The sequence below is a fragment of the Neophocaena asiaeorientalis genome, unplaced genomic scaffold (genome assembly GCF_003031525.2).
Source record: "Neophocaena asiaeorientalis asiaeorientalis breed wild unplaced genomic scaffold, Neophocaena_asiaeorientalis_V1.1 scaffold260, whole genome shotgun sequence".
Lineage (NCBI taxonomy): Eukaryota > Metazoa > Chordata > Mammalia > Artiodactyla > Phocoenidae > Neophocaena > Neophocaena asiaeorientalis.
The window spans coordinates 255,972-279,672 of NW_020173404.1; the positions used below are offsets into that span (position 1 = coordinate 255,972).

General features: G+C 36.3%; 1 protein-coding gene across 2 annotated transcripts in view; it reads left to right on the plus strand.

The window, feature by feature from the left end:
- The window catches only part of DENND4C (DENN domain containing 4C), a 125,514-nt gene that overhangs the window by 93,900 nt on the left and 7,913 nt on the right, over nt 1-23,701 (plus strand). For both annotated transcript variants that reach the window (XM_024747153.1, XM_024747154.1), the window contains 7 exons: nt 6,003-6,180; nt 6,901-7,010; nt 7,316-7,491; nt 14,494-14,676; nt 15,508-15,703; nt 18,097-18,342; nt 19,446-19,563. In XM_024747153.1, the coding sequence (XP_024602921.1) occupies nt 6,003-6,180; nt 6,901-7,010; nt 7,316-7,491; nt 14,494-14,676; nt 15,508-15,703; nt 18,097-18,342; nt 19,446-19,563 (1,207 nt within the window). The remainder of the gene's footprint in view (nt 1-6,002; nt 6,181-6,900; nt 7,011-7,315; nt 7,492-14,493; nt 14,677-15,507; nt 15,704-18,096; nt 18,343-19,445; nt 19,564-23,701) is intronic.

The following is a 23,701-nucleotide window of genomic DNA, read 5'->3' on the forward strand; positions in this document are numbered from 1 at the left end:
TAAGGAAATTAATAATGAAGTTTATACTTTAAGTTTATAATTCCACAGCCCAGTCTAAACTAACACATTAAGTCTATTGATTTGAAAGAACTAATGATTAATGTTTGATTTAATGTTATATTTGCATAGCACTTCACTTTTTAAATAGCTTTCACCTGTGTTATCTCTTTAAGATATGTGAAGTCACTCTACAACTTAATCAGTAGATTTCAATACTGCACAACAAAAACTGCTAACTATTTATTTATTTATTTTGGCTGCACGGGGTCTTAGTTGCAGCACGTGGGATCTTTGTCGCGGCATGTTTAGTTGCAGTATGCGGGATCTTTAGTTGCAGCATGCAGACTTCTGAGTTGCGGCATGCATGTGGAATCTAGTTCCCCAACCAGGGATCGAACCTGGGCCCCCTGCATTGGGAGCACAGAGTCTTACCCACTGGACCACCAGGGAAGTCCCCCAAACTGCTAACTTTTTATTGAAGTTCAGTTGATCTACAATACTGTATTAGTTTCAGGTGTACAGCATAGTGATTCAGTTTTTGTGCATTATATTCCGTTTTAGGTTACTACAAGATATTGGGTATAATTCCCTGTGCTAGAAAGTAGATTCCTGTTGCTTATCTATTTTATGTATAGTAGTTTGTATCTGTTAAACCCGTACCCCTAATTTGTCCCTCTCCCCTTCCTCTTTGGTAACCATAAGTTTGTTTTCTATTTCTTTGAGTCTGTTTCTGTTTTGTACATACATTCATTTGTATGACTTTTTAGATTCCACATATGAATGCTATCGTACAGTATTTATCTTTCTCTGTCTGACTTACTTCACTAAGCATTAATATTCTCCAGGTCTCTCCATGTTGCTACAGATGGCAATATTTCACTCTTTTTAACGGCTGAGTAACATTCCAGTGTGTGTGTATGTGTGTATCACATCTTTATGATCCAGTCGTCTGTTGATGGGCACTTGGGTTGCTTCCATGTCTTGGCTGTTGTACATAGTGCTGCTATGAACATTGTGGTACATGTCTCTTTTTGAATTAGTGTTTCCTTTTTTTCTGGATATATACTCAGGAGTGCAATTGATGTATCTTATGGTAATTCTATTTTTAGTTTTTTAAGGAACCTCCATACTGTCTTCCATAGTGGCTGCACCAATTTACATTTCCATGAAAAATGTATGAGGACTCCCTTTTCTCCACATCCTCTCCAACATTTGTTATTTGTAGACATTTTGATATAGACATTTTGACAGGTGTGAGGTGATACCTCTTTGGGGTTTTGATTTGCAATTCTTGAATAATTAGTCATGATGAGCATCTTTTCGTGTGCCTGTTAGCCATCTGTATGTCTTTGGGAAAATATCTATTCAAGTCTTCTGCCCGTGTTTTGATTGGATAGCTTGTGTTTTTTTTTATATTAAGCTGTATCAGCTGTTTGTGTATTTTGAGTAAGTTGCATCATTTGCAGATATTTTCTCTGATTCCATAGGTTGTCTTTTTGATTTGTTGATGGCTTCTTTTGCTGTGCAAAAGCTTTTAAATTTAATTAGGTCCCATTTGTTAATTTTAGGGGACAGATCCAAAAAATACTGCTATGATTTATGTCAAAGAGTGTCCTGCCTATGTTCTCTTCTAGGAGTTTTATGGTTTCAGGTTGTATATTTAGGTCTTTAATCCATTTTTTTTTTTTTTTTTTGCGGTATGTGGGCCTCACTGTTGTGGCCTCTCCCGTTGCGGAGCACAGGCTCCAGATGCGCAGGCTCAGCGGCCATGGCTCACAGGCCCAGCCGCTCCACAGCATGTGGGATCTTCCCAGACCGGGGCATGAACCTGTGTCCCCTGCATCGGCAGGCGGACTCTCAACCACTGCGCCACCAGGGAAGCCCCTTTAATCCATTTTGAGTTTATTTTTGTATATGGTATGAGGGAATTTTCTAATCCCATTGTTTTGCCTGTAGCTGTCCAGTTTTCCTAGCACCACTTGTTGATAGAACTGTCTTTTCTCCATTGTATATTCTTGCCTCCTTTGTCATAAATTAATTGATTGTAGGTGCGTGGGTTTATTTCTGGGCTCTCTGTTCCGTTCCATTGATCTATGTATCTGTTTTTTTGTGCCAGTACCACACTGTTTTGATTACTGTAGCTTTGCAGTATAGTCTGAGGTCTGGGACGTTTGTACCTCCTGCTTTGTTCTTTTTTTCTCAGGATTGCTCTGGTAATTTGGGGCCTTTTGTGGTTCCATATAAATTTTAGGATTATTCTATTTCTGTGAAAAATGATAGGGGATGCAATCTGTAGATTTCTTTGGGTAGTGTGGCTTTTTTTTTTTTTTTTTTTTTTTGACACCACCAGGGAAGCCCCTGTGTGGCCATTTTAATAATACTGATTCTTCCATTCCAAGAGCATGGGAATATCTTTCCATTTCTTTTAACCATTTTCACTTTTTTTTAATCAATGTTTTATAGTTTTCAGTGTGTAGGTCTTTAACCTCCTTGATTAAGTTTATTCCTAGGTTTTTTTCTTCTTTTGATGCAGTTTTAAATGGGATTTTTTTTTAAGTGGGATTTTAACTTTCTGATATTTCATTATTAGTGTATAGAAATGCAGCAGATTGCTGTGTATTAATCTTGTATCTTTCAGCCTTTCTGAATTCATTTATTCTAAAAGTTTTTGGGGGGGACTTTAGGGTTCTCTGTATGGAGTGTCATGTCATCTGCTGTCCCTTCCAATTTGGATACCCTTTTTTCCCTTGTTTGATAACTTTGGCTAGTACTTCCAATACTATGTTAAATAGAAGGAAGGGGTGTGAGTAGGCATCCTTGTCTTGTTCCTTAATTTAACAGGAAAGCTTTCATCTTTTCACCATTATTATGTTGGCTGTGGGTTTGTCATAAATGGCCTTTATTATGTTGAGATATGTTCCTTCTGTACCCACTTTGATGAGAGTTCTTATGATGAATGGATGTTGAATTTTGTCAGATACTTTTTTAGCATCTATTGAAATGATCATGTGGTTTTTGTCTTTCTTTTTGTTAGTGCCGTGTGCCACATTAATGGATTTGCATATGTTGAACCATCCTTGTGTCCCCAGAATAAGTCCAGCTTGATCATGGTGTATGATCCTTTTTATATGTTGTTTGATTTGGTTTGCTAATATTTTGATGAGGATTTTTGCATCTATATTCATCAAGAATATTGGTCTGTAACTTTCACTTTTTGTAGTATCTTTGTCTGGTTTTGGTACCAGGGTAATAGTGGCCTCGTAGAATGAGTTTGGGAGTGTTTCATCCTCTTTAATAATTTGGAATAGTATTAGAAGGATAGGTTTTAGCTCTTCTTTACATGTTTGGTAGAATTCCCCAGTGAAGCTGTCTGGTCCTAGACTTTTGTTTGCAGGTAGTTTTGTTATTGGCAGTTCTATTTCACTTCTAGTAATTGGTCTCTTCAAATTGTCTATTTCTTCTTGACTCGGTCTTGGCTGGCTATATGTTTCTAGAAATTTGTCTATTCTATGTTGCCCAATGTGTTAGGATATAAATGTTCTTAGTATTCTCTTACGAGTTTTTGTATTTCTGTATTATTTGTTATTTCTACTCTACTCTTTTCATTTCTTATTTTGTTTATTTGGGTCCTCTCTCTTCTTCTTGGTGAGCCTGGCTAGAGGTTTGTCCATTTTGTTTATCTTTTCAAAATACTGGCTCTTAGTTTCATTGATCTTTTCTATTATTTTTTTAATCTCTATTTTATTTCCTCTCTGATCTTTATTATTTCCTTCCTTCTGCTGACTTTGGGCTTTGTTCTTCTTTTTCTGATTCTTTTAGGTGGTAGGGTAAGTTGTTTGAGATTTTCCTTGTTTCTTGAAAGAAGGCCTGTCTTACTGTGAATTTCCCTCTTAGAACTGCTTTTGCAGGATCCCATAGGTTTTATAAAGATATGTTTTACTTTTCATTTGTCCCAAGGTGTTTTCTGATTTCTTTGATTTTAGCATTGGCCCACTGGTTTTTTAGTAGCATGTTGTTTAGTCTCCATGTGTTTGTTCTTTTCCCATTTTTCTTTCTCTAGTTGATTTCTAGTTTCATACTGTTGTGGTCAGAAAAGATGCGTGGTGTAATTTCTATCCTCTTAGATTTTTTGAGGCTTGTTTGTGACTTAGTATGTGGTCTTTCTGGTGAATGTTCCACGTGCACTTGAAAAATGTGCATTCTACAGAATAGAATGTGTATTCTGCTGGTTTTGGATGTAATGTCCTTTAGAGATCAGTTAAGTCCAACTCGTCTATTGTGTCCTTTAGGACCTCTGTTGCCTTATTGATTTTCTGTCTGGATGATCTGTCCATTGATGTCAGTGGGGTGTTAAAGTCTCTTACTGTTATTGTATTAGTGTCAATTTCTCCCCTTGTGTCTTTGCTTTATTTATTTAGGTGCTCCTGAATTGGGTGCATATATGTTAATGACTTTAAGATCCTCTTTTTGTATTGATCCCTTTATCATTATATAACGCCCTTCTTGTCTTTTGTTATATAGCCTTTGAAAAACTGCTAATCCTTTTAAAAATCATCATAAAGAGAATTAATCATAATATCTTCTTGTGAAAATAGGAGTGGGCAAATTTTGTATTTAAAGAACTTAGAAGGTCAGTTAAGGAAAGATAAAATAAGCTAACTTCAAAAGCATCTTAACCTGGAATTATATTTAAAACAAACAAACAAAAAAAACAGTGTGAGCCATTTCACTTTTGAAATTTTATCTAGCAGTGTTAAATATAAAGCTTTCTACAGAGTAATTTGGACTTGGAATATATGACTGTAAATTCCAGGTGGTTGCAGATCTTAATCTTTCTTTTCATTACTATCGCCCTAGTACCATTGACTGCAAAGGCAAATAGGATATACCTAATAAATATTTTCAAGTGAAGGAATGAATAAAAAGTCTGTAAAATATTCATAACTTTTATCCAGAATTTAAGAAAATATTTAGGGATATGTGTAAAAATAGCTCAAGTGAATTCAGCAGTGTAACTCATAAAATTTACAGGATTCTGAATGTTTAAGCAGTAGAGGATTTACTAATATCTTAATAATACATCAGTAAATCAGATTAGGTTGCAGGGATTTAAATAATGTAGAAGATTTAATGATAAACTACATGAGAAGAATGGGTTAAAAATATCCTATTTTGTAAAAACGTATTATGTATGCATATTTTTGACTAGAAGGATATACATCAAGATTTTTACTGCACTCTGTGGATGTTGATATTATAAGTGTTTTATTTCCTGTTTTGCATATCTATTTAATTTTTAAAAATCATTTAATATGGTTTTATAACAAGGAAGACACAAGTCTTTCTCCTTTAAAGCAAAAATTAAAAAGGAAACTGCTTATTGAAATGTTTTCTATCTAAAGCATCAACAATCACTTACAGTGGTTAAGAACTACAGTGTTCAGAACTGTTCATGTTTTATTCCTCTAATAATGATGGTTGTTATTCAGAATAATCATATTGCCAGCCAAAATTCTCACCACAACCTTATTTTAATGTACTTATATTATCCACATTTTTCAGATAATGTAATTAAAAGTTATGGAAGTTAAGTAATTTCTGCAAGGTCACATACCTAATATGTGAAGGGGGGCCAAGACCACAATCTGGCTGACTCTTGGAAGCCCCTACTCTACTTGGACTGGGGTCTCTGATTACACTGGGCATAGTGAGCGTCTAGAGTTCCTTCATTTTATAATTTTGAATATTGGAATAAACCCCACACTCCTAATATACACTAGGAGCACAGCATAATCTTAAAGCGTAGGTCATTGCTTGAATGTCTTAGAGTATGGAAGAGAAATTCCAAATAACAGAAAGAGTTCATGGTTTTGAAACATATGATGATGATGATTTATTTAAGAATTATAGATGAGTTTAATTCTGAAAAGGGTAGAGTGAATATATTCTCATTGGGGAAGGTATTACTTATGTATGTGGGATTTTATTCTTTTCAATTAAAGGAGGAAACAAAGAGAGATTACAGCTTCCCAGCTGGCCTCGAAGACCACATTTTAGGAGAGAATATATCACCTAACACGAGTATCTCAGGGCTGGTCCCTAGTGAACTTACCCAGAGCAACACAAGCCTTGGCAGTAGCAGCAGCAGTGGAGATGTAGGTAAACTGCATTACTCACCAGGTAAGGGGAAGGATCGTCCTTTCTTCTAATTTATAGAAAATTAATTTTTAATTTATGCCCATACTTCTTCCTCCGTGCACCACACACACAGTAAGCCCCACTTGTTGAGAGGATCTGATATAGTCACACCATATTATCACTGTTATTTTATATGATCTACAAGTACTGTAGTCACCCACTGAGTTTATTTTTAGTTATGTACATTTATGGATTCTATCATTAGTTCTCAAACTTCAGGGTGTCTCAGAATCACTTGGGGAATTTGTTTAAAAGTATATACAAGTATCCAAGCCCTAGGTTAAAACTTTTGAGACTTAATCTGTGGGATGGGACCTTAAGAATGTATATTTTTGACAGCTCTCCAGGTGAATCAGATATTTACTAGAGTTGGAGAATTTCTGTGCTATATCACTGAAATTTCCTAGTTCTGTGTTATTTTTTAAAATTGTAATTTTATTCATTTTCTCCAACTTTCTATTATGAAAAATATCAAATATCCTAAAAAGTTGAAAGAATCATATAGTGAACAATCATATGTTCTCTACCTAGATTTAGTTAACTGTTGTTAACCTTTCCTCTGTGTATATACATAAGTACATTTTGATACTAAACCGTTTGAAGATAAATTGCAGACTTCATGTTATTTCCCCCTAAGTATGCATTTCCAAAGAATAAGGACATTTTCATACATAATGTGTTATGATGTTTACTTCTCTCTAGGTGAACTTCCATTTCCAAGAGGCATAAAAGGGCAGGACTTTGAAAAGTCGGATCATGGTTCTTCTCAAAACACCAGCATGTCCAGCATCTATCAGAATTGTGCAATGGAGGTAAAAGTTCTATATTCTGTCCATGATAAAGTGGCTGTAAACATATTTTTATTTCAGAATGGCATTTAACAGAATTCTGTACCTTTTTGGACAAAACAATAAAATAAGTCATTTTGTTGAATTTGCTTGATGTCTTATGTAAACAAGGCAATAAACTGGTAGTTTTACCTCTAAAGTAATTGAACTGTTATTCCAAGTGTGATCAACAAAATAAATACAATTCTGTGTTTGCCTCAAGAGGATGGCCTATTAAGACTGATTTTCACTGTGGACGTTCTCAAGTATGTGTACTTTTCTGCTCTTAGGTTTTGATGTCAAGTTGTTCACAGTGCAGAGCTTGTGGAGCTTTAGTTTATGATGAAGAAATTATGGCTGGATGGACGGCAGATGATTCAAACTTGAATACAACCTGTCCCTTCTGTAAAAGCAACTTCTTGCCTCTTCTCAACATAGAATTTAAAGACTTGAGAGGCTCTGCAAGGTTAGTATTGTAAAAGCTCCCTTAAAGAGGTAAGCGTCCCCCAAGAGGCATGACTCCTGGGGGAAAAGTGAAATAGTCATGGTATGCTCCAGGTGTTCCTTTCCTCGCCCTCCTGCACTTTCAGTATTTGAGTAGAAAATACTAATAATGTAGGAGACTGCTTTTCCATTTTATTTAACAAATGATTATCAGTAGTAGTTAATTCTCGGAGCTAAACTTTATAAATTATATAATTATTACATAGATTATATAATTATTATAGATAATTCCAAACTCTAACGTTAGTCATTATTTTAATATTTCTGCCTCGATGACCTTGATTATGTGTTCTGGAGCTGCCCCTGCCCCACCCCCCAAAAAAAGGTGGAAGGGGCTTTAACTCTTCTCTTAACTTGTTGCCCCTTTATGTTGGTGCTCTGTACTGTGAAATGACCGAATTCTACGCATTGGAAAGGAGAGGCTGATCTATGATCGGTCATTAAGTAATTGAGAGTTTGGTAACTGTACGCTGACTTAAAGTACTTATACTTAATATTCTATTTGCTTTATGGAACAAACTACCTTTATCCGCTTTTTAAAAATTTCCAAACACAGAGGTGTCTCCTCTCTGTGTTTCCTGTTAGCTTCAGTGTGGAGCTGAGTGAAAGCATACTCTAATTCCTGATGCACTGTCATCATTGGTTTGTGCAAGGGCCTTCTTTGACTATCTTCCTCCCCTCACCATTCCCACTCTTATTATTTTACCCAACAAAAACATTGACTCTGCTGTGTGTGATAAATCCTTGAATATATAACCTTATAAATAATGTTGTTTTGCATGATTATGTATTTTTAACGTACATGATTAGAATGATGCTGAAAATCTCTATTTCTTTTTATTACTCAGTTTAAAATCTGAGTTGCTATATGTATATCTAATTTATTCCTTTTCTCCTATAGGAAGTTAATACCTCATTTTACTTATCCACTGTCATAGTGTTGGATATTTCAGTTGCTTCCAGTTCTCTGTTACTGTAAACATCACTGTACTGTTGCAGTACACTGCAAAATATATGTCCCCTTCTGGACTTATGAAGTAATTTCTTTCAGAATAATAGTCTTAGGAGTGAGATCGTTGGGTTTTTTCCATACATGATTTCAATAAACACCGGAAGATTGCTTCCCAGATGGCTACACTCCTACTTGTAGTGCCCCAAAACTCTCATTTCTGTACATCCTTACCAGCATTTGGTATGATCACTTTTCTGATTTTGTGCTCTAATGATATAAAGTAGTATCTCATTTTTGTTTGAATGTCTTTGAATATTAGTGAGTGGATATCTCTTCATATGCTTATTAGTTATCCCAGCATTTTCTATGAATTGCTTGTTTATATCCATTGTCAATTTTTTAAAGATTTATTTTTTTAATGAGGTAACATTGGTTTATAATGTTTTATAAGTTTCATGTGTACGTTTTATTTCTACTTCTATATACACTACAGCGTGCTCAACATCAATAATTTAGTTTCCATCTGTCACCATATAGTTGATGCTCTTTACCCATTCCGTCCTCCCTACCCCTCCTTCACCCTCTGATAAGTACTACTCTGTTCTCATATTTGTTTTTCTTTGGTTGGGTTCATTTATTTTGGGTTTTTGTTTTTTATATTCCAGCTATGAATGAAATCATGGTATTTGTCTTTCTTCATCTGAAGTATTTCACTTAGCATGATACCCTCAAGGTCCATCCATGTTGTTGCAAATGGCAAATTTTCATCTTTTTTATGGCTAAGTAGTATTCCATTGTGTATATATACCACAGCTTTTTTATCCATTCATCTGTTGATGGGCATCTAGGTTGTTTCCATGTCTTGGCTGTTGTAAATAATGCTGCAATGAACATAGGCGTGCATGTACCTTTTTGAATTAATGTTTTCATACTCTTAGGATAAATACCCAGAACTGGGCTGGACCATGTGGTAGTTTCATTCCTAATTTTTTCAAGGAATCTCCATAGTGTTTTCCATAGCGGCTGCACCAGTTTACATTTCCCACCAGCAGTGTATGAGGGTCCCCTTTCTCCACATCCTCACCAACACTTGTTATTTCTTGACTTTTTGATAACACCCATTCTAACAGAAATGAAGTGATATCATACTTTGGTTTTGATTTGCATTTCTTGATGATGATGTTAATGTGGTTTTTTGTTCAGCATCTTTCATGTGCCTGTTAGCCATCTGGATGTCTTCTTTGGAAAAATGTCTGTTCAGCTCCTCTGCCCATTTTTTAATTGGGTTGTTTGTTTTTTTTGATATTGAATTGTCTTTATATAATTTGAGTATTACCTCCTTATCAGATATATCATTTGCAAATATTTTCTCCCATTCAGTAGGTTGTTGGTTTGTTTTGCTGATGGTTTCCTTTGCTGTGCAGAAGCTTTTTAGTTTGATGCAATCCCATTTGTTTATTTTTGCTTTGTTGCCTTTGCCTGAGGAGACATATTTAAAAAGACATTGCTAAGACTCATGTTAAAGATTATACTGTTTATGTTTTCTTTTAGGATTTTTGTGGTCTTGAAGTCTTTAATCCATTTTGAGTTGATTTTTGTGTGTGGTGTGAGATAGTGGTCTAGTTTCATATTTTTGCATGTGGCTGTCCAGTTTTCCCAACACCATTTATTAAAGACACTATTCTTTCTCCACTGAATGTTCTTTGCTCCTTTGTTGTAAATTAATTGTCCATGTATGCCGGGGTTCATTTCTGGGCTATCAGTTCTGTTCCATTGATTTTTTTTTTTGGCTGTGTTTGGTCTTCATTGCTGCACGCAGGCTTTCTCTAATTGCTGTGAGCGGGGGCTACTCTTTGATGCAGTGCAAGGGCTTCTTATTGCAGTGGCTTCTTTTGTTGTGGAGCACAGGTTCTAACCGCGCGGGCTTCAGTAGTTGCAGCACTGGGGCTCCATAGTTATGGCAGTTGTGGCTTGCAGGGTCTAGAGCACAGGCTCAGTAGTTGTGGCGCACAGGCTTAGTTGTTCTGTGGCATGTGGGATCTTCCCAGACCAGAGCTCAAACCCTTGTCCCCTGCATTGACAGGCAGATTCTTAACCACTGTGCCAGCAGGGAAGTCCCTGTTACATTGATTTTTATATCTCTTTTTCTGCCAAACCAGGTTGTTTTGATTACTATGGCTTTGTAATATAGTTTGAAGTCAGAGAGTGTGATATCTCTAGCGTTGTTCTTTTTTCTCAAGATTGCTTTGGCTCTTCAAGGTCTTCTGTGGTTCCAAATAAATATAATAATTTTTTGTTCCATTTATGTGAAAAATGTTCTTGGGATTTTGATAGGTATTGCCCTGAATCTGTAGATTGCTTTATGTAATATTTTAAAAATTAGGTAATTAAAAAATATAAACATTTTAACAATGTTAATTCCTCCAATCCATGAGCACAGAATATCTTTCCATTTATTTGTGTCTACAGTGTCTTTCAACAATGTCTTATAGTTTTCAGTATAGAGGTCTTTCAACTCCTTGCTTAAATTTATTCCATTTATTTTATTCTTTTTGTGGTGATTGTAAATGGGATTGTTTTCTTAATTCCCCTTTCTCCTAGCTCATTGTTAGTATATAGAAATGCAACAGGTTTTTGTTGGGTTTGTACTGTGCAACTTCACTATATTCATTTATTACTCCTAATAGTTTTTTGGTAGATTCTTTAGGCTTTTCTCTATATAAAATCATGTCATCAGCAAACAGTGAGTTTTACTTCTTCCTCTCCAATTTGGTTGCCTTTTATTTCTCTTGGCTAATTTCTGTGGCTGGGACTTATATACAATGTTTCAGCTTCACCTTTGAGTATGATGTTAGCTGTGGGCTTGTCATATATGACCTTTATTATGTTGAGGTATGTTCCTTCTGTACCCACTTTGTGGAGAGTTTTTATCATAAATGGGTGTTGAATCTTGTCATCTGCTTTTTCTGCACCTACTGAGATGATCATATCATTTTTATCCTTCATTTAACGTATGTATCACATTGCTTGATTTGCAGATGTTGAACCATCCTTGCATCCCAGGGACAAATCCCACTTCATCACGGTATATGATGCTTTTAATGTATTGTTGGATTTGGTTTGTTAGTATTTTGTTGAGGATTTTTGCATCTATGTACATTGGAGATATTGGCCTATAGTTTCTTACTTCGTGTGGTCTTTATCTGGTTTTGGTATCTGGGTGATGTTGGTCCCATAAAATGAGTTAGGAAGTGTTCCCTTGTCTTGTATTTTTTGGTATAGTTTGAAAAGGACAGGTATTAAATCTATAAATATTTGGTAGAATTTACCTATGAAGCTGTCTGGTCCTGGTCTTGTTTTTTAGAAGCTTTTCGATTACTGCTTCAGTCTCTGTAGTAGTGATCAATCAATTTGGATTTTCTCTTCATGATTCAGTCTTGGAAAGTTGTATGATTCCAAGAATTTGTCCATTTCTTCTAGGTTGTCCAATTTGTTGGCATATAGCTGTTTTCATATTCTTATAATCCTTTGTATTCCTGTGGCACCCATTGTTATTTTTTTTCTTTTGTTGCTGATTTTATTTATCAGAGCCTTCTCTCTTTTTTTTAGTGAGTCTAGCTAAAGATTTGTCAGTTTTGTTTATCTTTTCAAAGAACCAGCTCTTACTTTCACTGATCTTTTCTTTTGTCTTTTTAGTCTCTATTTCATTTATTCCCACTCTGATCTTTATTATTTCTTTCCTTCTATTGACTTGGGGCTTTGTTCATTCTTGTCTTTCTTATTTTATTTTCTTTTTGGCCATGCATCACAGCTTGTGGGATCTTAGTTCCCCAAACAGGGATTGGGCCCTCGGCAGTGAGAGTGCAAGAGTCCTAACCACTGGGCCAGCAGGGAATTCCCGTCTTGAATATTCTTTATATTAATTCTCCGAAGAGAAATTATTAATTCTGATGTTATCCATTAATTTTCCACCTTATGATTTGTGCATTGGGAGTCTTGTTTTAAAAGTTATTTCCCATCTGTAGTACATGAAATTTTTTTCCTGAACGTTCTTCTGTTAGCTTTATATTTTACTTGTGATATTTAGGTTTTAAATCCATTTAAAGTCCACCTTTGTGTATTATTGTAGAGATCCAGCTTTATTTTTCTCCATATAATGAGCCAGTTTTACATCCTTCCTTCATTGATATACAGCGTCACCTTTATCATATATCAAGTTCCTATGTATACCTCATTCTGGTTCTCTGTTCTTTCTGTCAGTACTGTATTATTTTTATTACTCTGTATTTATGATGTCTGGGTGGTAGGGTAAGTTCTCCCATTGAAATTTTTTCTTATAGTTACTTATTTTTGCATATAAAATTTTAGAGTAACTTTGAGTTCCTTAAGAAAAAAAACCCAGCTGAAGTTTTCATGGGATTGAATTAGATTTATAGATTTATTTGGGGGAAATGGACATCTTCAGTATTATTCTGCTATCTATGAGCATGGTATATATCTCCATTTTTTAGATATTCTTTTAATAGAGTTTTAAATTATTCTCCATATGTATTTTTTGTAAATTTTTTTAAAAAATTTATTCGTTTTATTTATTTTTGGCTGCATTGGGTCGTTGTTGCTGCACGCGGGCTTTCTCTAGTTGTGGCGAGCGGGGGCTACTCTTCGTTGCGGTGTGCGGGCTTCTCATTGTGGTGGCTTCTCTTGTTGTGGAGCAGGGGCTCTAGGCACACAGGCTTCAGTAGTTGTGGCACACGGGCTCTAGAGTGCAGGCTCAGTAGTTGTGGCACATGGGCTTAGTTGCTCCACAGCATGTGGGATCTTCCCAGACCAGGGCTCAAATCCATGTCCCCTGCATTGGCAGGCGGATTCTTAACCACTGTGCCACCAGGGAAGCCCTCTCCATAAGTTTTGTACTTTTTTTGTTAATTGTGTTTCTTAAGCTTTTGTGGTAAGTACCTTATTTTATATTCTAATTGAATATAAAGGAGCATTATTGATTTTCCCCCCTAGGATGTCATTATGGAAGATTTCCAACTGACAGCCAAGTTTAAAGATCTTCTTTTTTACAGTAATACCCAAATATATACCCCTACATTCTACAATTAATGTTTTACTTTACTTGCTTTATGTATCCCTCCATCCATCCACCAATCCATCTTACATTTTTATTCATTTAAAATATGATGTAGATGGGGAATTCCCGGCTGTCCAGTGATTAGAGCTCCACGCTTCCACTGCAGGGGGTACGGGTTCAATCCCTGGCCGGGAAACTAAAATCCCACATGCCCTGTGGTGCGGCCAAAAAAAAAAAAGAACAAGAAGATGAAGACTTTAAATCACTTTTCCCACAAAGACTTGAGCGTTCATATAATTAACTAGAGTTCAGTATTTATTCACAGTTTTTTTCATTTAAGGTAAATTTGATTTGTGCAAAACAAACCCTTACCAAGATACAGAACATTACTATCACTTTAGAAAGCTCTCTTAATGTCCCTTGTAAGGTGAAACCCTCACCCCATCCCCACCCAGAAGGAGAAAGAGAGAGAAAGATGAAAATAAAATTCTGAATGAAAAGAGTGGAGAGGAAATGACTAGAGACAAAAATGGAGATTCATAAGGGGGAAAGGGTATTATAAACAGTCATATGTTAATACATGTTAAAATGCTGTTCCTTTTTTTTAACTAAGAAAATTAAGGAAATATTTTGCTTTCCATCTTCCTTCATAGCTTTCTTTAGAGTCTCTCAAAAACTGAAGGCATCTAATATTGAACTATAATGACCTGCTCTAGACCTTTTCATTTGAAAAGTTTGGGACAAGAGAGGAAGAGAGAATGAGAGCAGGAATGTGAGTTTTGTGTGTGTGTGTGTTTGAAATAGGCAGTATTTCTATGGATTTGTATAACCCATTAATAACTATTTTACCATAAAGTGATTCTAAATATGATGAAATTTAGAGGATTCTGGGATTTTTAAAGACTTTTTTGGTTTTTTTTGGACTGATCCACATTTAGCTTTTTCCTGAAACCAAGTACCTCTGGTGACAGTTTACAAAGTGGAAGCATTACACTGGCAAGTGAACCTTTGGAGCACAAACCCATATCCAGTTCAGCAGAACCTGACCTGATCAATTTTATGGATTTCCCAAAACATAACCAGACCATAACTGAAGAAACAAGCTCTGCAGTTGAATCAAGGTACCATGGGGTTCAGAGAAATCTTCATTAAAAACTGGGTACCCTAGTAAAAATTCCATCTTTAAATACAACCTGGCTTACATAGGCATAAGCTCTGGCATTTTAAGAATTTAACCTTAAATGTTTACTACCATATATTGTTTAAATATCTAATGAATGGATCTGATGATAAATCATTTTTAATACTGTGTTTAATGTTTTACAGTGGTCTTTTACAAAAATGAATTTTTCAACAGTAAAAAGTATTTTCCCCTTCAGTGTAGTCATTGTCAGTTTCCAGACACATACTCTCTTTACAGTGAAGTATACCTTTTACTCTTAAATATTGAGTCAAACATTTTTTGAGAGCCTATTGTATGCTAAGCATTATGCTAAACACTAAAAATTAAAAAGTAAATAAAATCTGACCTCTGTCCTTAGGTGGATCATGGCCTGGTAGAGGTTAAATACTTGGCAATGAATCTACATTACTTACGTACTTACATGCATTATACATGTAAGGTGATGTATAAGTGATTTTGTTTAATAAAGATGAAATAATTTTTGAACAAGGCAACTGAATGGGCACTTAATCTTTTTAAAATAATACCATAATACCTGTTATATACCATATATCCTCTTCCTACCCTTCATCAGATCATCCACTCCATCCTGTTTTTCTGACCAGTTTTACAAAAATACCTGAAGAAAATTTAATTCTTATAAGGCAGTACTGAGTCTTCTCAGATATATTCAGCACATTCAAAATTCATTGTAGAAAATAGTCAAGCTCTACAGATTTAGATTGTTTCACACAATCTAACCACAGCATTTCTTCTTCATTTTTTTAAGTGATGAAATAATGAAAGCCAGTGGAGATGTCCAAACTATGAAAATTTCATCTGTGCCTAATAGTTTATCAAAACGAAATGTATCTTTGACTAGAAGTCACAGTGTTGGAGGTCCCTTGCAAAATATGGACTTTTCCCAGAGACCGTTTCATGGCATTTCAACAGTTAGTCTTCCAAACAGTCTGCAGGAAATTGTGGTATGTAACAGCATTATAATTATACTGTGTGTTCATGTAAGTATTTATTAAAACAGCATGTAATTCTTCTGTAGTAGGTTTATTTTAATCACATGAAAAGTGATAAGAATTTTTCATAAGCAGACTAAGAACTTTAGAATTTCAAATATGTACACAAATAAACAAGAGTGTAATGAGTCCCTTTGACACATCATCCAGCTTCAGTAATTTTCAGCTTATGACCATTTTTCTTTCATGTATATCCTTATTCAGTTCTTCCGTAGATCCATTTGAAGCAGATTTCAAACATCATATATTCCATTTGTAAATATTTCAGTATTTATCTCTAAAAGATAAGGACTCTTAGAAATACAATGTCCTTATCAGACCCGAAAAATAACAAATAATATCAAGTTATTCAATCTTTGTTCAATTTTTTTTTTTTAATTGAAGTATAGTTGCTTTACAATGTTGTGTTAGTTTCTACTGTACAGCAAAGTGAAGTAGAGTTCCCTGTGCTATACAGCAGGTTTGTTCAAATTTCTAGTGGTCTCAAAAATGTCAAGTTGTGTGTTTTGTAGTTTGAGGAATCAGGATCAAATAAGGTCCATGCTTCATAATTGGTTAATCTGGTTTTATTAGTCTTTTTAAATCTGTAGACTCTTTTTTTTCCCCTTGTAATTTATTCCCTTGCAATTTATTTGTTGATTACAACCCTGTAAATTGGTAATTACAGCTAGAAGCTTGATCAGATTCAGGGTTTTTTTGTTCTTTTTTTCATTTGTTTATTTTTATAAGAGTGCTTCATCAGTAGTGGTATGTCCCTCCAATAGGAGACATGAACTATCTTTGTGATGTTAGCAGCTGTTAATGCCTCAATGCCTAGATCAAGTTGTCCATTTGGAGCTATAAAATGATGATAGTCTAATTCTGTCATCTTCTTTATTATATGAAATATATCTGTAAAGAGAAACTAACCCCATGGCTTTTGTCTGGTTTTCCAAAGATGCAATTTATGATGGAAAGGCAAAATAAATATTTAACTTTTTTTTCCTTTTATTTATCAATTTTCAAAGTAACAAGTTGGGTTCCTAGCATTCTCCAAGGTGATCCATTATCCGGGGCGATAGGGTATTATTATGAGCTCATTGGTTTAAACATTTATGTTCATATCCATTGCTGTTGTTATCCTTATTGATGCTTATATTATTCCTTCTTTGGTCAGCTAGAAGCCTCTACAAGTTGGTGCCTTAATCCTTTTGACACAACTCTGGTAGCCTTTCTATAATTTTTTTTAAAGCTTCCTTGCTTTCTTATATTGCACGATGTTTCCTGCTCATGTTATATATTTCCTTCTCCAGACCTAGAATCAGCCATTTCTTTAAGAAACCTGGTTCTTTTTACAGGAAAACAGTATTTGGAGACCTCAATCTAGGCACTATGGGTACTTATTAATACTGGTCATAAACATTTTATTCTGACTATGATATGCACAACTTACAAAGTCTAGGTTGGGGTTTTTTAATTCATTATTTCATTTGATTTATAAAGTTGCTCTTTAGTTTTTGTTGCAATCAAATGTAAAAACAAGTTAGATATAGTTTTAAAAAGAGTCAAGATCAACACAGGGACTTCCCTGGTGGCGCAGTGATTAAGAATCTGCCTGCCAGTGCAGGGGACATGGGTTCAATCCCTGGTCCCAGAAGATCCCACATGTCACGGAGCAACTAAGCCCGTGCGCCGCAACTACTGAGCCTGCGCTCTAGAGCCCACGTGCCACAACTACTGAAGCCTGCGTGCCTGGAGCCCATTCTCCACAACAAGAGAAGCCACCGCAATGAGAAGCCCACACACCACAATGAAGAGTAGCCCCCACGTGCCGGAACTAGAGAAAGTTCATGTGCAGCAACGAAGACCCAACACAGCCAAAATTCATTCATTCATTCATTCATTCATTATTTTTAAAAAGTATTAACACAAAAAATTGCATCATCTGTTTAGAGTTTTAAGTGGAAGATAGTCACATATTTTTTGGTATCATCATTGTAAAACATCAGAAATGCAAGTATTTCTTATAAAAAATTGAAAAGGAAAAAGTCAAACCTACCTAGGCCGTTGCTGTTAATGTGATAGAGAAAATCTCATGTTTAAAATAGGGTCTATTATATTGATTAATAATTTTCGTTTGTAATCATTTAACTTAACGGTATTTATGATTAAGTACTTCTTAATCTTTATGTTTTCTTTAGGGTGTTCTTCTTTTATGTTTTCTTTAGGGTGTTCTACTACATGTAGTAATGGCCCTGAAATAACTGACTTTGAAAGGACAGAGAAGTATAATCTCATTGAGACATACTCTGAAACATAATAAAATAGATCATATTCACTTCTTTTTGTATTTCTGTGTTTTTAAGGATCCTTTAGGAAAAAGACCCAATCCTCCCCCTGTTTCTGTGCCCTACTTGAGTCCTCTAGTGCTTCGTAAAGAACTTGAATCTTTGCTAGAAAATGAAGGCGATCAGGTGATTCACACGTCCTCTTTCATCAATCAACATCCAATCATTTTCTGGAACCTCGTTTGGTATTTCAGACGTTTGGACCTTCCTAGTAACTTACCAGGACTTATCCTCACATCTGAACATTGTAACGGAGGTGTACAGGTAGGGAACCAACTTCAATACTTACACTACATTGGTGTTGCTTAGGATGAGGCTTAACTTCAGATAGCAGGAAGTATACCACAATAGTGGCTTAAGTCATAGGTTATTTCTCTCTCACTTAAAATTTTAGATAGGTGGTCCAGGGATGGTATAGTGTTAGAGACTTGAGAGCCTTCTATCTTTTTGCTCAGCAGTGTGACCTCCATTTCCAAGTTTTATACCTGGTCTAGGATAGCTGACTCTACTTACAAGCTGTCACATCACATTCCAGCCAGCAGTTAGAAGAAAAATGGATGGAGAAGAGTATGTCTTCTTTCTCTAGGGACAGTTTCTAGAGCTGCACATAATCTTTTCATATGTATCTGTTTGTCCTAAACTTAGTTACATGGTCATTTCTAGTTGCAAGGCTAGCTAGAAAAGGTAGTTTTTATTCTGAAATATAATATTCCCAGCAGAAATTCTCACAACTTTATTTTAAAGGACTCATATTAGCCACATTTTTCAGATGATACAACTAAAAATTATGGAAGTTATTTTTGCTAGGTCACATACCTCGTAAGTGGAGGGGGGCCAAGACCACAGTCTGGCTCTCTGACTCTGAAACTCCTGCTTTGCTTGAGCTGGCATCCCTGACTCCCCGGGAGACAGTGAGCTCCTAGAACTCCTTCATTTTATGATACTGAATATTGAGAGATACCCCCAACCCCAAACATACATCAGGGGCACAACAAACTTTTAGAGTAGTATAAATTCTATTTTGACTCATTTATTTTAAGTAGTAGTCAGTACAACAAGATAGTAGAAACCATTGCACTTTCTCTTACCTTAAAATTTGTTTTGATGGAGGTTAATCTTCCTTGTGGCTGCTGTGCCAGTTACCAAGTTGTCATTCAGTCCTTGAAAGTCAGAATGAGAAACATGCACCTCAGAAAATAATAAGAACATTTGTAATCAGATATAAATAAAATTTTTAAAATCTTCTTGGAATTTTAGGTCCAGAATTTTGAAAAAACTCATCTGTTTTATACAATCAAGCTTTGCTAGGGCCACTGGTAATTATTATTATGCTTGGGGTACTAATACTTTCTACTGATCTTTTTTAGCTTCCCCTGTCATCTCTGTCCCAGGATAGCAAACTCGTGTATATTCAGCTGTTATGGGATAATATCAACCTTCATCAGGAACCAGGAGAACCTCTGTATGTCTCATGGAGGAATTTTAGTAAGTAAAATAGAATTAAAGACATAAAACTGGAAACAACCCAAATATCCATCCACAGGTGAATGCATAAGCAAATTATGGTACAGTCCATCCACACAGTAGAATACTGTAGCAATAAAGAAAAATGGACTACTGGGGGGAAAAAATAGAATTAAGGAGATGACAGAAATAATTTTGCTTTATTTTTAAATCTTTCATTCATTTTTAGTATCTCCTCAAGATTTTTTCCATTTTAGTTCAAATTTTTTTTGCTGTTGTACTCACCCATTTATCAGGGGTTTTTTTGTGATTCTTATAGTTTATCTGTCAAATACTAATTTGGTTAGGTACTTGGAGAGTAAATTCTCTATAGTGGATGTGTTGGTATAGATCATAATTTCAATTATATGGGTACTAGTCTCAAAGATTCTGGCTTTATTTTTATTTTTTATAAATTTTATTTATTTATTTATTTTTGGCTGCATTGAGTCTTCACCGCTGCACACGGGCTTCTCCCTAGTTACGGCAAGCGGCGGCCACTCCTCACCGTGGCACACGGGCCTCTCACTATGACGGCCTCCCCCGTTGTGGAGCACAGGCTCCAGGCACGCGGGCCTTAGCAGCTGTGGTTCGCAGGCTCCAGAGCGCAGGCTCAGTAGTTGTGGTGCATGGGCCCAGTCACTCTGCGGCCTGTGGGATCCTCCCAAACCAGGGCTCGACCCCGTGTCCCCTGTGTTGGCAGGCAGACTCCCAACCACTGTGCCACCAGGGAATCCTCTTGCCTTACTTTTAGTTTTTGTATTTAGAACGTATTTTTATAAGGGGTTTAAAGGGTTATCCAGTATTCAGAAGCCTTATGAGTCTGTAAGAAACCACAGACAACCCAGTAGGTAAGTGAGTAAATGGTATCAATAGGCAGTTCATGGAAGAAACATTAAAATGCTCTGTTCTAGAGGTATACAGTGTACAAAGCTGTTGGTACAGTGATGCATACTGTAAGATTATTTATAATAATGAAAAACTTACGCAAATACCTAACAAGAGAATTGTGATAAATCCACACTATGAGATGTTGGCAACCAAGAAAAAGAATGAGTCATTTGTATATAGGTTCCCGAAAGGATGGATTTTCGTTATATATTAAGTGAAAAAAAAGGCAAGTTGCAGAACAGTATGTGATCTTTTCTCTTTTTTGTAGAAAAATGAAACCAAAAATATTTGTGTTTTTAATGTATGAATAGAAAAAGGTCTAAAACCGTGTATGTCCCAAGCTGTTAACAGTACCTTCTCAGAAGAAGAAGGGAAACGTTCACTCTGGGTTTTTTTTTTGTTTTTTTGTTTTTTTTGACTGCATTGGCTACTCTTCGTTGTGGTGCGCGGGCTTCTCATTGCAGTGGCTTCTCTTGTTGCAGAGCACGGGCTCTACGCGTGTGGGCTTCAGTAGTTGCAGCATGCAGGCTCAGTAGTTGTGGCTCATGGGCTCTGGAGCGCAGGCTCAGTAGTTGTGGCGCACGGGCTTAGTTGCTCTGCAGCATATAGGATCTTCCTGGGCCAGGGCTCAAACCCGTGTCCCCTGCATTGGCAGGCGGATTCGTAACCACTGCGCCACCAGGGAAGCCCCCACTCTTTATTTTGTATTTTTACTACAATCTTTCACTACTTAGCAGTTTTTTTACTTAAGCTAGAATAAAAGAATCTGACATTTTCCCTTGAAATATGCCAATCACAAAATTATGGCTAAATATATTATAAGCTATTTTTGTCTTTTTGTTGTTGTTTTCCCAGTTCTGATATGTGACTGCTTTTTAAGCAGAAGCAGAGTAACTTTGAAATTTATGCTGGAAAATAATAGAATTATAACTGCCATTTCTTTAGTTGTTTTCCTGCATATCTTGAAATAGATAAGTGTTTTTAAATGTCCTATAATTTGTGGTGAGAATAAAATTTAGAACTCTCAAGAATAGCCTTGTTTCTTTACTTGATTGGCTACTTTAAACAAAGAATTGGTATATAAATAACGTTAATAGAATTGAGTGATGACTTTTGGAAAAGCAGTATGGGGAGCTGTGAAGTCCCATTTCCCAGTGAAACAACCATAATTGGTGAAAGTTATTTAAAAAAATGTCTACAGCTGTCGAGCAAATGAAGAAATATTTATTCAAGAAAATATATTGGTCTTCCCTGGTGGCACAGTGGTTGAGAATCCGCCTGCCAATGCAGGGGACATGGGTTCGATCCCTGGTCCGGGAAGATCCCACATGCCACAGAGCAACTAAGCCTGTTCGCCACAACTACGGAGCCTACGCTCTAGAGCCTGTGTGCCACAAATACTGAAGCCCACACGCCTAGAGCCCATGCTCTACAAGAGAAGCCACCGCAATGAGAAGCCCGTCCACCACAACAAAGAGTAGCCCCTGCTCGCTGCAACTAGAGAAAGCCCACATGCAGCAACAAAGACCCAACTCAGCCAAAAATAAATTTTTTAAAAAAGAAAATATATTAAATTTCAGTAAAAACGGTGAGTTTCTGTGGCATTTGAACTACAACTTGCTGCTCCCCACCAGCCCCCAGTCCAGGGCTACAGCATCTCCCTGGGAAAGACAGGTTGCCAGCAGTTCTCATCCTCCCAGCCCTATTCAGTTCCAGGAGACAGGGAGGCTCACTTCCTCCACTCAGCCCCCATGCACTGCCAGCTTCAGCAACCCTCGAATACTGGGTCTCTGATTGTTCTCACACCGTCTTGCTCATAAGGGAGAGGTTTTATGCCAGGAGAGGCAAGCTAAAACATCAGAGGCAACTGCATCCCTCCAGTACCCCATTCACAAAGCAGGGGAATCATTCCAAGAGAAGGGCCACTGTTCCCAGCCCCAGCTCCAGTGCAGTGGCTGAGAGACAGGCCATAAGAAGAGAGAGCTCTGAAATTCTCCCCAAAGAAAATGACTTTATTTGGGACAGACTGTGGAGAAGTTCAAGCCTGAAAGCACTCTTGGAAAGAGTGGAGATTTGGGTGAGAAGGCCAGCATTACCCTGATACAAAAACCAAAGACATCATAAGAAAACAAAACTAAAAATCTGTATCACTTATGAATATAGACATAAGGATCCTCAACAAAATACTAGCCAACCAAATCCAGCAATTAGAAAAGCGATTGTACACCATGACCGAGTGCTGTTTACGCCAGGCATGCCATGTTGGTTTGAAAATCAATTAATATATATATCAATAAAATAAAGGACAAAATCCATATGATCGTCTGAATAGGCACAGCTAAAAGCACTGGACAAAATCTATTGCCCTTTGTTAAAAACACTCAACAAGGGACTTCCCTGGTGGTCCAGTGGTTAAGAATCCGCCTTCCAATGCAGGGGACACGGGTTCGATCCTTGGTTGGGGAACTAAGATCCCACATGCTGCGGAGCAACTAGGTCTGCGCGCCACAACTACTGAGCTGGTGCGCTCTACAGCCCACGCGCCACTAGAGAGTCCGTGCACTGCAGCAGTGGAGCCCGTGCTCTACAACGAAAGATCCTGCATGCCACAGGGAAGATCCTGAGTGCTGCAACTAAGACCCAAAGCAACCAAAAAAAAAAAAAAAGCCAAGCTAGGAATAGAAAGGAACCTCCTCAACCTAATTATGAGCCTCTGAAAACCCACAGTTGATATCATTTAATGGTAAAAGACTGAATACTTTCCCCCAAGTACAGGAATAAGACAAAGATGTCTGTTTGCATTATTTCTTTTCAACATTGTACTGGAGGTTCTTGCTAGAACAATTAGACAGGAAAATAAAAGGCATCCAAGATGGAAAGGAAAAAGTAAAACTATCTCTACTTGCAGATTATGTCATCTTACATATAGAAAATCCTAAATTAGAAAATCCTAAGGAATACACACACACACACACACACACACACACACACACACAACTTATGGAACTTACTAAATAAGCTCAGCAGAGTTGCAGGATATAAGATCAATACATAGAAATGAACTGTATTTCTATATACTTCCAATGAATAATTGAAAGTATAAAAATTATACTATACAATTACTATACAAAAATTAAGAAAATAATTCCATTTATAATAGCATTAAAAAGAATAAAATTCTTAGGAATAAATTTGATAAAATAAGTACAAAACTTATTATACTCTGAAA